The sequence below is a fragment of the Plectropomus leopardus genome, chromosome 4 (assembly GCF_026936395.1).
Source record: "Plectropomus leopardus strain MGB_pleo_1.0 chromosome 4, ASM2693639v1, whole genome shotgun sequence".
Classification (NCBI taxonomy): domain Eukaryota; kingdom Metazoa; phylum Chordata; class Actinopteri; order Perciformes; family Serranidae; genus Plectropomus; species Plectropomus leopardus.
This window is the reverse complement of record NC_142179.1, coordinates 33,424,197-33,438,927: the sequence shown is the minus strand read 5'-3', so window position 1 is coordinate 33,438,927 and position 14,731 is coordinate 33,424,197. Positions and strand designations below refer to the sequence as shown.

Below are 14,731 nucleotides of genomic sequence, written 5' to 3'. Positions count from 1 at the left end.
ATCAGCAAAACAGCATTAAGTGTTGTCATTCTCTCCATGGTGCAGCATACAGAGAGCCCTACCTATTTGCCACCTACTTCAACTCTCTGGACGTCATCGAGGTTCAGGGTCATGCTTCTCTGGGGTGAGACACACAGGCTACTTCAGACCAAATTCGAACAATGAACATTTTGGGTGTTAGCTATATTTCTCCCATCTCTGTTTTTGTTTCCAGTCCTACAGTGCTGGCTCACCTGGACATCCCCAACCCTCGCTACCTGGGCCCGGCCATATCCTCGGGAGCCATTTACCTGGCGTCCTCCTACCAGAACAAACTGCGGGTCATCTGCTGTAAGGGAAGTCTGATCAGAGAGTCAGGAGAGCTGCAGAGGACCGGCTCCAGCAGAGGGTCAGCTCCCTTCCTTAGTTTGAGCACCCGAATTTAAATTAAAGTGTGTAGGTGGATTACAAAAACACTTGAACACCCACAAACATGTTACCTTGAACCACATTTATTGTGAACTGAAAGTTCAAACTCACAGTTAGATATTACTATTGTTTTCATTAGATAGGCCAACAGTGCCATCTGCTGGCAAAATATTAAATCTTCTTTTGTCTTCCTGATAACACTGTAAGACACCATTGTGAGGTGCATCCTTCTTCTCTGTTTTCTAAAGTAGTCCCAGTAAGCGAGGCCCGCCCACCTACACAGAGCACATCACCAAGCGTTTGACCTCGGGCCCTGGCAGCCATGACGGCCTGCACCGGGAGCCCAGCACTCCACACCGTTACCGGGAGGGCCGCACCGAGTTCAGACGGGATAAGTCTCCTGCCAGACCACTGGACAGGGAGAAGTCGCCCGGCAGGGTGCTCGACAGTCGCAGGGAGAGGTCACCTGGGAGATTTGGAGACAGCACCCGACTTCATGCAGGGTCTGTCCGAACACAGCTTGCCCCTGTTAACAAGGTACTGTAGAGGCTTGCTGTTGCATGGGTGGTTTTCTTGCTTCAAAAAAAGTATGGCATGCTTCACAGTATAGCATGCCATAAAAACTAATAAGTTTAGTATATTATTAAAAAAGCTGTAGCACAGTATACCAAAAAAACATTACAGGAAAGTATGTATTAAAAAGATCATAGTATGTTACAAGAAAAACTCATGTCATTAAAGAAGTCATAGTATAGCGTGTTATACAAGATGGCATGAAAGAGTCACAGTATAGTATGATGTTCAAAATTGCATAAATATCTCAAAGTATAGCATGTTGTTCAAAATGACATAAAACACTCATAGTATAGAATGTCGTACAAAATGTCATCAAAAACTCACATATACTATATCATTCAAAATAGCAGATAAAAGTCCTAGTATAGCATGTCTTCCAAAATGACATAATAGTATAATATGTTGTCCAAACTGGCAAAAAAGTTACAATATAGTATGTCGTCTAAAATGGCATTATATTGCATAGAATACTATGTCCTTCAAAATGGCATAAAAACGTCATAGTATAGTATGTCGTTCACTATGGCCTAAGAACATCATGATATAGTTTGTTGTACAAAATGGCATTAAAAACACAATAACATGGCAACCACGAAAAACGAATTTGTGACCATTCAGACAAGAAACAAAGGTTCTCAAAACGTGAGAGAGGATGAAACACGGTGGTTTTGCCAAAGAAAATAACTTAATACAACAAAATTAGGCCTAACTAAGTCACTACCCCAGAAAACAAAAGCTTAAAAAAAAGACCAACTCCCTTATCTAAAAATTAGCTTTCACAAACAAACACAGGGGGTAGCAACAACCAATTAACCTAGTCTGTCTAAACAGAGATTTCCTGAGTGTGTGCAAAAGTGTAAAGGGTACCCCAACTTACCTTATGTCCACAACCTCTCATCACATACCTTTTCATAAATGCAAAAACTGTTCTGTTCACCAAAACAGTAGCCAGCTTAGGCAGAGAACAAAAAGAAAAAAAAGAGTGACTGGCACTCTGCAGGACATCCTCTTTAATGATGGCGCCAACAGAGGATTGGACAGTTTGGAGTGGAGGCAACCAGTGAGCATCCTGACCATCTGCACAGGTGGAAATCAATCAGGATGTACAGGTGGAAAACACTCAGGTCATTAGCACCTGGAAAAAACACAAGAGAGGAGGGAGAAAACAGGGGCGAAAAACACACACAGCACTGTGCCCCTGCCTGGCATGTAACAGTCGTCTAAATGGCATAAAAAAAATCATCGAATCCTCTAAAATGACATAAAAACGTCATAATATAGTTTGTCGTTCAAAATTGCATAAAAACCTTCATTGTGTAGTATGTCATCCAAAATGGCAGAAAAAAGTAGTTGTACAGTATGACGTCCGCAATGGCATCAGAACCTTTTACTATACTATGTTGTCCAGAATTGTGTAAAAAGTTCAGGATATAGTATGTCATCCAAATTGGTATGAAAAAGTCATTGTATAGTTTGTCTTCCATAATGGCCCAAAAATGTCAAAATTGCTGTGTCCGCCAAAATGGCTTAAAAAATCATATTATGTCAGCCAAAATGGGCTAAAAACTTAATGAGATAGCATGTCGTCCAAAATGGCATCAAAAATCATGAAAGAGAGAATGGTATGTTAAGAGAATGGTATGTCACTCAAACATGATCAAAAATCATCAAAAAGATCATACTATAGTATGTCGCTTGAAATCATCAAAAATGTCATACCATAGAATGTTTCAAATATCTTTATTGTTAAGCATTCATACAGTATTAATACATGTTTCCATTTTAATGGACATATTGCCTCATTTTGATATCCAACTATAGAAAAATAAAACAAAAACAAACGTAAAAACAGCACAACAAATAACATATAACAAAGAGCCTCTCTCTCAACCCCAACTACAACCCTGGTGTAGTGCTGCTTAGGTCTGATAGAAGCTATGTATAGACAGTGCATCTTAACCATCTGTCCTTCCTATATATGAGATCACAGGTTTCCAAATCCTTTCAAATTCTTCTAATCTGTCATAGAGGGTATGTCAAATCCTTTCCAAGTGGAAGGTGTCAGTCAGTGTTGTTATCCAGGCTTTAAAAGTTGGTACATATTTCTTTTTCCAGAGCAAAAGAATACATTTCTTGGCGAAAAGGAGGCCATAGGACAGGAGGTGGCACTGCACACTCCTTAGGTTTTTACAGTTTTCTTGATGCACCCAATATAACTAAAAGTGGATCTGGGCTCATTTTAACCTTAAAAACCTCTGAGTAACATGAAAAAAATGTAGCCCAGAATTCCTTTAACTATGCAATAAATCTGCATCCGCCTGGTTACATTTTTCACAAATCAGTGACGTTTCTGGGAAGATTTTATGTAGTTTTACCTTTGAATAATGTAATCTGTGTAAAGTTTTAAACTGGATCAAACAGTGTCTAGAATTAAGGGAACATCTATTCACATATTTAGTTTTTCTATTCCCTCTTAATACCCTTCATAGTCACTAATCCATGTTCCTGCAGAAGATTGTATATAAATGAAATTGCACAGTTTAATTTGACCATGGTATGGTATGATTTATTATTATTAAACTTTCCAGCATTATATAAAAATGAAAAGCTCCATCTTAAACAAACTTCAGGAAAATTTAAGCACATTGTGCTGATAATAGGCAAACCTCTCCTGACTGCAGGACTCTGACTTGAACTTCTGTGAATCTTCTGTGACACATCTGTGCTATTAATCATTTTACTTTTTCTAAAAAACAACTTTTGAGTAGGCCTACCTTCCTATAGCTGCCAACACTTTGCCAACATTCCCAGTTAGAGAAAGGGTGAAGATAAGGTAATGTGCCCCCAGGCCCCCAAAACATTACATCTGCCCCTGGTAAAAATGATGAGAGCTCAGCACGATCAGCTGGATGAAAGACGGAGCAATAATTCATCCAAAGTCTGCTTTTACCTAAAACTAACACAAAGCAGTCTGTAGAAGTCTTAAAGAAGGCAATTTCCACCTCTGCAAATTTGGCTGTTTCAGACACTTTGTTGCTGTGAGGAGCTCTGCAGACCATCAGCTGTTTGATCCGCGATAATGAAACACTGTGGAAGCACATACGACACGGTTGTCAAACACTCAGCTGTAATCTAGAGTCAATTCTTTATTATCATTGGCTGGTCGTGTTGTCTGTCAAAACATAGCTGGAATGCGTTCTATCGACTACATCTCATATTTCAGTCCAGAAAAAGTTATTTTGTGATTGATATTGTTATCGATTATGTTGCTCAAAAATCCACAAAAACGTCTTACTATTGTCTGTCAGTGTGGACAAAGTATAAAAGTATAGTAAGTCATAGTATAGTATGTTGAAAAATGCTATATTATAACATATGGAAAAATTATTGAAAAAGCTCCAAATGTAAAAAAAAAAAAAAAGTAATAGTATAGCATGTTCAAGACGTTTATGATGTAGCATGTTGAAATATTGTTCAAAAAGTCAACGTTTGAGTTTTTTAAAGTCATAGAAAGGTTTGTCAAAAATGGTCAAAAAAGTCAGCACTCCAAATGTCAAAAAAAGTCATAGCATAGCATGTTTAAGAAATTTATAATGTAGCATGTTGAAAAAAAGGGTCCAAAAAGTAAATATATTAAATGTTTCAGAGCCTCACAAAATTTGTCGAAAAATGCCATACTATAGCATGTCGAAAAATGATCAAAAAAGTCAGCACTCCAAATGTCAAAAAAAGTCATATTATGACATGTTTAAGATGTTTATAGTGTAGCATGTCGAAAAAATGGTCCATAAAGTAAATATTTTAAATGTTTTATAGCTTTGCAAATTTTGTCGAAAAACGCTATACTATGGCATGTCGAAAAATGGTTCAAAAGTCCTCACTCCAAATGTCATAAAGTTAATAATGTTGCACGTTTAAGGACGTTATGGTGTAGCATGTTGAAAAAAACGGTCCATAAAGTCAATATTTAATGTTTCAGAGCCTCATGAAATTTGTCGAAAAATGCCATACTATATAGTATGTCGAACAATGGTCATGAAAGTCATCCCTCCAAATGTCAAAAAAAAGTCATAATGTAGCATGTTTAAGACATTTATAGAGTAGTGTGTCGACAAAACGGTCCAAAAACTCAATATTTTTAATGTTTTTCAGCCTCACAAAATTTGTCATAAAATGTCAAATGTCAAAAAAATTGTCAAAAAAGTCATCACTCCAAATGTCAAAAAAAGTTGTTGTATACAATCTTTTGGACTTTTATAGTGTAATATGTTGAAAACAAGGTCCAAAAATTCAATATTTAAAATGTTTTAGAGCCTTGCAAAATTTGTCGAAAAATGCCATACTATAACATGTCGATAAATGGTCAAAAAAGTCATCGCTCCAAATGTCAAAAAAGTCATATTATTGCATGTTGAATACGTTTATAGTGTAGCATGCCAAAAAAACGGTTCAAAAGTAAATATTTTTAATGTTTTTCAGCCTCACAAAATTTATAGCATGTCGAAAAATTGTCAAAAAAGTCATCATTCCAAATGTCAAAAAAAGTATACAATCTTTTGGACTTTTATAGTGTAATATGTTGAAAACAAGTTCCAAAAAGTCAGTATATTAAATGTTTCAGAGCCTCACGAAATTTGTCGAAAAAATGCCATACTATAGCATGTCGAAAAATGATCAAAAACATCATTGCTCCAAATGTCAAAAAAAGTCATAGTGTTATCATGTTGAAAACAATTTCCAAAAAGTCAGTATTTTAAATGTTTTAAAGCCTTGCAAACTTTTTCAAAAAAAGTCTTACTATAGCATGTCAGAAAAATGTCAAAAAAGTCATATATTAGCATGTTTAAGACGTTTATAGTTTAGCATGTTGAAAAAACGGTCCAAAAAGTCAATATTTTAAAGGTTTTACAGCCTTGCAAATTTTGTCGAAAAAAAGTCATACTATAGCATGTCGAAAAATGGTCAAAAACGTCATCGCTCCAAATGTCAAAAAAGGTCATATTATAGCATGTTTAACATGTTTATAGTGTAACATGGTGAAAACAAGTTCCAGAAAGTCAGTATTTTAAATGTTTCAGAGCCTCACAAAATTTGTCGAAAAATGCCATACTATAGCATGTCGAAAAATGGTCAAAAACATCATCGATCCAAATGTCAAAAAAAGTCATATTATAACATATTTAACACGTTTATAGTGTAGCATGTCGAAAAAATGGCCAAAAAACTCAGTATTTTTAATGCTTTTCAGCCTCACAAAATTTGTCATAAAATGCCATACTATAGCATGTCGAAAAATTGACAAAAAAGTCATCACTCCAAATATCAAAAAAAGTCATATTATAGCATGTTTAACACGTTTATAGTGTAGAATGTCAATAAAACGGTCCAAAAAGTCAAGATTTTAAATGTTTTACAGCCTTGCAAATTTTGTTGAAAAAGCCATACTATAGCATGTCGAAAAATGATCAAAAACATCATTGCTCCAAATGTCAAAGAAAGTCATAATATAGAATGTTTAACATGTTTATAGTGTAGCATGTCGAAAAAACGGTCCAAAAACTCAATATTTTAAATGTTTTACAGCCTTGCAAATTTTGTCGAAAAAAGTCATACTATATAGTATGTCAAAAAAATTGTCAAAAAAGTCATCACTCCAAATGTCAAAAAAAGTTCTGTATACAATCTTTTGGACTTTTATAGTGTAATATGTTGAAAACAAGTTCCAAAAAGTCAGTATTTTAAATGTTGCAGAGCCTCACAAAATTTGTCGAAAAATGCCATACTATAGCATGTCGAAAAATGGTCAAAAAAGTCATCGCTCCAAATGTCAGAAAAAGTCATATTATAACATGTTTAACACGTTTATAGTGTAGCATGTTGAAAAAACGGTCCAAAAGCTCAATATTTTTAATGTTTTACAGCTTTGCAAATTTTGTCGAAAAAAGTCATACTATAGCATGTCGAAAAATGGTCAAAAACGTCATCGCTCCAAATGCCAAAAACAGTTGTTGTATTCAATCTTTTGGACTTTTATAGTGTAATATGTTGAAAACAAGTTCCAAAAAGTCAGTATTTTAAACGTTTCAGAGCCTCACAAAATTTGTCGAAAAATGCCATACTATAGCATGTCGAAAAATGGTCAAAAACGTCATCGCTCCAAATGTCAAAAACAGTTGTTGTATTCAATCTTTTGGACTTTTATAGTTTAATATGTTGAAAACAAGGTCCAAAAATTCAATATTTAAAATGTTTTAGAGCCTTGCAAAATTTGTCGAAAAATGCCATACTATAGCATGGCAAAAAATGGTCAAAAACGTCATAGCTCCAAATGTCAAAAAAAGTCATATTATTGCATGTTGAATACGTTTATAGTGTAGCATGTCGAAAAAACGGTTCAAAAGTAAATATTTTTAATGTTTTTCAGCCTCACAAAATTTGTCAAAAAATGCCATACTATAGCATGTCAAAAAATGGTCAAAAACGTCATCGCTCCAAATGTCAAAAAAGGTCATATTATTGCATGTTTAACATGTTTATAGTGTAACATGGTGAAAACAAGTTCCAAAAAGTCAGTATTTTAAATGTTTCAGAGCCTCACAAAATTTGTCGAAAAATGCCATACTATAGCATGTCGAAAAATGGTCAAAAACGTCATCGCTCCAAATGTCAAAAACAGTTGTTGTATTCAATCTTTTGGACTTTTATAGTGTAATATGTTGAAAATAAGGTCCAAAAATTCAATATTTAAAATGTTTTAGAGCCTTGCAAAATTTGTCGAAAAATGCCATACTATAGCATGTCGAAAAATGGTCAAAAAAGTCATCGCTCCAAATGTCAAAAAAAGTCATATTATTGAATGTTGAATACGTTTATATTGTAGCATGTCGAAAAAAACGGTTCAAAAGTAAATATTTTTAATGTTTTTCAGCCTCACAAAATTTGTCGAAAAATGCCATACTATAGCATGTCAAAAAATGGTCAAAAACGTCATCGCTCCAAATGTCAAAAAAGGTCATATTATAGCATGTTTAACATGTTTATAGTGTAACATGGTGAAAACAAGTTCCAGAAAGTCAGTATTTTAAATGTTTCAGAGCCTCACAAAATTTGTCGAAAAATGCCATACTATAGCATGTCGAAAAATGGTCAAAAACGTCATCGCTCCAAATGTCAAAAAAAGTCATATTATAACATATTTAACACGTTTATAGTGTAGCATGTCAAAAAATGGCCAAAAAACTCAGCATTTTTAATGTTTTTCAGCCTCACAAAATTTGTCATAAAATGCCATACTATAGCATGTCGAAAAATTGACAAAAAAGTCATCACTCCAAATGTCAAAAAAAGTCATATTATAGCATGTTTAACACGTTTATAGTGTAGAATGTCGATAAAGCGGTCCAAAAAGTCAAGATTTTAAATGTTTTACAGCCTTGCAAATTTTGTTGAAAAAGCCATACTATAGCATGTCAAAAAATGGTCAAAAACGTCATCCTTCCAAATGTCAAAAAAAGTCATATTATTGCATGTTTAACATGTTTATAGTGTAACATGTTGAAAACAAGTTCCAAAAAGTCAGTATATTAAATGTTTCAGAGCCTCACGAAATTTGTCGAAAAAATGCCATACTATAGCATGTCGAAAAATGATCAAAAACATCATTGCTCCAAATGTCAAAGAAAGTCATAATATAGAATGTTTAACATGTTCATAGTGTAGCATGTCGAAAAAATGGTCCAAAAACTCAATATTTTAAATGTTTTACAGCCTTGCAAATTTTGTCGAAAAAAGTCATACTATATAGTATGTCAAAAAAATTGTCAATAAAGTCATCACTCCAAATGTCAAAAAAAGTTCTGTATACAATCTTTTGGACTTTTATAGTGTAATATGTTGAAAACAAGTTCCAAAAAGTCAGTATTTTAAACGTTGCAGAGCCTCACAAAATTTGTCGAAAAATGCCATACTATAGCATGTCGAAAAATGGTCAAAAAAGTCATCGCTCCAAATGTCAGAAAAAGTCATATTATAACATGTTTAACACGTTTATAGTGTAGCATGTCGAAAAAACGGTCCAAAAGCTCAATATTTTTAATGTTTTACAGCTTTGCAAATTTTGTCGAAAAAAGTCATACTATAGCATGTCGAAAAATGGTCAAAAACGTCATCGCTCCAAATGCCAAAAACAGTTGTTGTATTCAATCTTTTGGACTTTTATAGTGTAATATGTTGAAAACAAGTTCCAAAAAGTCAGTATTTTAAACGTTTCAGAGCCTCACAAAATTTGTCGAAAAATGCCATACTATAGCATGTCGAAAAATGGTCAAAAACGTCATCGCTCCAAATGTCAAAAACAGTTGTTGTATTCAATCTTTTGGACTTTTATAGTTTAATATGTTGAAAACAAGGTCCAAAAATTCAATATTTAAAATGTTTTAGAGCCTTGCAAAATTTGTCGAAAAATGCCATACTATAGCATGGCAAAAAATGGTCAAAAACGTCATAGCTCCAAATGTCAAAAAAAGTCATATTATTGCATGTTGAATACGTTTATAGTGTAGCATGTCGAAAAAACGGTTCAAAAGTAAATATTTTAATGTTTTCAGCCTCACAAAATTTGTCAAAAAATGCCATACTATAGCATGTCAAAAAATGGTCAAAAACGTCATCGCTCCAAATGTCAAAAAAGGTCATATTATTGCATGTTTAACATGTTTATAGTGTAACATGGTGAAAACAAGTTCCAAAAAGTCAGTATTTTAAATGTTTCAGAGCCTCACAAAATTTGTCGAAAAATGCCATACTATAGCATGTCGAAAAATGGTCAAAACGCGTCATCGCCCAAATGTCAAAAACAGTTGTTGTATTCAATCTTTTGGACTTTTATAGTGTAATATGTTGAAAATAAGGTCCAAAAATTCAATATTTAAAATGTTTTAGAGCCTTGCAAAATTTGTCGAAAAATGCCATACTATAGCATGTCGAAAAATGGTCAAAAAGTCATCGCCCAAATGTCAAAAAAGTCATATTATTGAATGTTGAATACGTTTATATTGTAGCATGTCGAAAAAACGGTTCAAAAGTAAATATTTTAATGTTTTTCAGCCTCACAAAATTTGTCGAAAAATGCCATACTATAGCATGTCAAAAATGGTCAAAACGTCATCGCTCCAAATGTCAAAAAAGGTCATATTATAGCATGTTTAACATGTTTATAGTGTAACATGGTGAAAACAAGTTCCAGAAAGTCAGTATTTTAAATGTTTCAGAGCCTCACAAAATTTGTCGAAAAATGCCATACTATAGCATGTCGAAAAATGGTCAAAACGTCATCGCTCCAAATGTCAAAAAAAGTCATATTATAACATATTTAACACGTTTATAGTGTAGCATGTCAAAAAATGGCCAAAAAACTCAGCATTTTTAATGTTTTTCAGCCTCACAAAATTTGTCATAAAATGCCATACTATAGCATGTCGAAAAATTGACAAAAAGTCATCACTCCAAATGTCAAAAAAAGTCATATTATAGCATGTTTAACACGTTTATAGTGTAGAATGTCGATAAAGCGGTCCAAAAAGTCAAGATTTTAAATGTTTTACAGCCTTGCAAATTTTGTTGAAAAAGCCATACTATAGCATGTCAAAAATGGTCAAAACGTCATCCTTCCAAATGTCAAAAAAGTCATATTATTGCATGTTTAACATGTTTATAGTGTAACATGTTGAAAACAAGTTCCAAAAAGTCAGTATATTAAATGTTTCAGAGCCTCACGAAATTTGTCGAAAAAATGCCATACTATAGCATGTCGAAAAATGATCAAAAACATCATTGCTCCAAATGTCAAAGAAAGTCATAATATAGAATGTTTAACATGTTCATAGTGTAGCATGTCGAAAAAATGGTCCAAAAACTCAATATTTTAAATGTTTTACAGCCTTGCAAATTTTGTCGAAAAAAGTCATACTATATAGTATGTCAAAAAAATTGTCAAAAAAGTCATCACTCCAAATGTCAAAAAAAGTTCTGTATACAATCTTTTGGACTTTTATAGTGTAATATGTTGAAAACAAGTTCCAAAAAGTCAGTATTTTAAACGTTGCAGAGCCTCACAAAATTTGTCGAAAAATGCCATACTATAGCATGTCGAAAAATGGTCAAAAAAGTCATCGCTCCAAATGTCAGAAAAAGTCATATTATAACATGTTTAACACGTTTATAGTGTAGCATGTCGAAAAACGGTCCAAAAGCTCAATATTTTTAATGTTTTACAGCTTTGCAAATTTTGTCGAAAAAAGTCATACTATAGCATGTCGAAAAATGGTCAAAAACGTCATTACTCCAAATGCCAAAAACAGTTGTTGTATTCAATCTTTTGGACTTTTATAGTGTAATATGTTGAAAACAAGTTCCAAAAAGTCAGTATTTTAAACGTTTCAGAGCCTCACAAAATTTGTCGAAAATGCCATACTATAGCATGTCGAAAAATGGTCAAAAACGTCATCGCTCCAAATGTCAAAAACAGTTGTTGTATTCAATCTTTTGGACTTTTATAGTTTAATATGTTGAAAACAAGGTCCAAAAATTCAATATTTAAAATGTTTTAGAGCCTTGCAAAATTTGTCGAAAATGCCATACTATAGCATGGCAAAAAATGGTCAAAAACGTCATAGCTCCAAATGTCAAAAAAAGTCATATTATTGCATGTTGAATACGTTTATAGTGTAGCATGTCGAAAAAACGGTTCAAAAGTAAATATTTTTAATGTTTTTCAGCCTCACAAAATTTGTCAAAAAATGCCATACTATAGCATGTCAAAAAATGGTCAAAAACGTCATCGCTCCAAATGTCAAAAAAGGTCATATTATTGCATGTTTAACATGTTTATAGTGTAACATGGTGAAAACAAGTTCCAAAAAGTCAGTATTTTAAATGTTTCAGAGCCTCACAAAATTTGTCGAAAAATGCCATACTATAGCATGTCGAAAAATGGTCAAAAACGTCATCGCTCCAAATGTCAAAAACAGTTGTTGTATTCAATCTTTTGGACTTTTATAGTGTAATATGTTGAAAATAAGGTCCAAAAATTCAATATTTAAAATGTTTTAGAGCCTTGCAAAATTTGTCGAAAAATGCCATACTATAGCATGTCGAAAAATGGTCAAAAAAGTCATCGCTCCAAATGTCAAAAAAAGTCATATTATTGAATGTTGAATACGTTTATATTGTAGCATGTCGAAAAAAACGGTTCAAAAGTAAATATTTTTAATGTTTTTCAGCCTCACAAAATTTGTCGAAAAATGCCATACTATAGCATGTCAAAAAATGGTCAAAAACGTCATCGCTCCAAATGTCAAAAAAGGTCATATTATAGCATGTTTAACATGTTTATAGTGTAACATGGTGAAAACAAGTTCCAGAAAGTCAGTATTTTAAATGTTTCAGAGCCTCACAAAATTTGTCGAAAAATGCCATACTATAGCATGTCGAAAAATGGTCAAAAACGTCATCGCTCCAAATGTCAAAAAAAGTCATATTATAACATATTTAACACGTTTATAGTGTAGCATGTCAAAAAATGGCCAAAAAACTCAGCATTTTTAATGTTTTTCAGCCTCACAAAATTTGTCATAAAATGCCATACTATAGCATGTCGAAAAATTGACAAAAAGTCATCACTCCAAATGTCAAAAAAGTCATATTATAGCATGTTTAACACGTTTATAGTGTAGAATGTCGATAAAGCGGTCCAAAAGTCAAGATTTTAAATGTTTTACAGCCTTGCAAATTTTGTTGAAAAGCCATACTATAGCATGTCAAAAATGGTCAAAAACGTCATCCTTCCAAATGTCAAAAAAAGTCATATTATTGCATGTTTAACATGTTTATAGTGTAACATGTTGAAAACAAGTTCCAAAAAGTCAGTATATTAAATGTTTCAGAGCCTCACGAAATTTGTCGAAAAAATGCCATACTATAGCATGTCGAAAAATGATCAAAAACATCATTGCTCCAAATGTCAAAGAAAGTCATAATATAGAATGTTTAACATGTTCATAGTGTAGCATGTCGAAAAAATGGTCCAAAAACTCAATATTTTAAATGTTTTACAGCCTTGCAAATTTTGTCGAAAAAAGTCATACTATATAGTATGTCAAAAAAATTGTCAAAAAAGTCATCACTCCAAATGTCAAAAAAAGTTCTGTATACAATCTTTTGGACTTTTATAGTGTAATATGTTGAAAACAAGTTCCAAAAAGTCAGTATTTTAAACGTTGCAGAGCCTCACAAAATTTGTCGAAAAATGCCATACTATAGCATGTCGAAAAATGGTCAAAAAAGTCATCGCTCCAAATGTCAGAAAAAGTCATATTATAACATGTTTAACACGTTTATAGTGTAGCATGTCGAAAAAACGGTCCAAAAGCTCAATATTTTTAATGTTTTACAGCTTTGCAAATTTTGTCGAAAAAAGTCATACTATAGCATGTCGAAAAATGGTCAAAAACGTCATCACTCCAAATGCCAAAAACAGTTGTTGTATTCAATCTTTTGGACTTTTATAGTGTAATATGTTGAAAACAAGTTCCAAAAAGTCAGTATTTTAAACGTTTCAGAGCCTCACAAAATTTGTCGAAAAATGCCATACTATAGCATGTCGAAAAATGGTCAAAAACGTCATCGCTCCAAATGTCAAAAACAGTTGTTGTATTCAATCTTTTGGACTTTTATAGTTTAATATGTTGAAAACAAGGTCCAAAAATTCAATATTTAAAATGTTTTAGAGCCTTGCAAAATTTGTCGAAAAATGCCATACTATAGCATGGCAAAAAATGGTCAAAAACGTCATAGCTCCAAATGTCAAAAAAAGTCATATTATTGCATGTTGAATACGTTTATAGTGTAGCATGTCGAAAAAACGGTTCAAAAGTAAATATTTTTAATGTTTTTCAGCCTCACAAAATTTGTCAAAAAATGCCATACTATAGCATGTCAAAAAATGGTCAAAAACGTCATCGCTCCAAATGTCAAAAAAGGTCATATTATTGCATGTTTAACATGTTTATAGTGTAACATGGTGAAAACAAGTTCCAAAAAGTCAGTATTTTAAATGTTTCAGAGCCTCACAAAATTTGTCGAAAAATGCCATACTATAGCATGTCGAAAAATGGTCAAAAACGTCATCGCTCCAAATGTCAAAAACAGTTGTTGTATTCAATCTTTTGGACTTTTATAGTGTAATATGTTGAAAATAAGGTCCAAAATTCAATATTTAAAATGTTTTAGAGCCTTGCAAAATTTGTCGAAAAATGCCATACTATAGCATGTCGAAAAATGGTCAAAAAAGTCATCGCTCCAAATGTCAAAAAAAGTCATATTATTGAATGTTGAATACGTTTATATTGTAGCATGTCGAAAAAAACGGTTCAAAAGTAAATATTTTTAATGTTTTCAGCCTCACAAAATTTGTCGAAAAATGCCATACTATAGCATGTCAAAAATGGTCAAAACGTCATCGCTCCAAATGTCAAAAAGGTCATATTATAGCATGTTTAACATGTTTATAGTGTAACATGGTGAAAACAAGTTCCAGAAAGTCAGTATTTTAAATGTTTCAGAGCCTCACAAAATTTGTCGAAAAATGCCATACTATAGCATGTCGAAAAATGGTCAAAAACGTCATCGCTCCAAATGTCAAAAAAAGTCACATTATAACATATTTAACACGTTTATAGTGTAGCATGTC

General features: G+C 32.8%; 1 protein-coding gene across 9 annotated transcripts in view; it reads left to right on the top strand.

Annotated features, from left to right (window-relative positions):
- citb (citron rho-interacting serine/threonine kinase b) overlaps window positions 1–14,731 on the top strand; it is an 85,773-nt gene that overhangs the window by 56,063 nt on the left and 14,979 nt on the right. For 6 of the 9 annotated variants that reach the window (XM_088077161.1, XM_088077157.1, XM_088077160.1 and 3 more), the window contains 3 exons: window positions 46–124; window positions 215–388; window positions 657–945. In XM_088077161.1, coding sequence (XP_087933287.1) covers window positions 46–124; window positions 215–388; window positions 657–945 — 542 coding nt within the window. The remainder of the gene's footprint in view (window positions 1–45; window positions 125–214; window positions 389–656; window positions 946–14,731) is intronic. The other 3 variants (XM_042487946.2, XM_088077158.1, XM_042487951.2) reach the window with 1 other exon arrangement.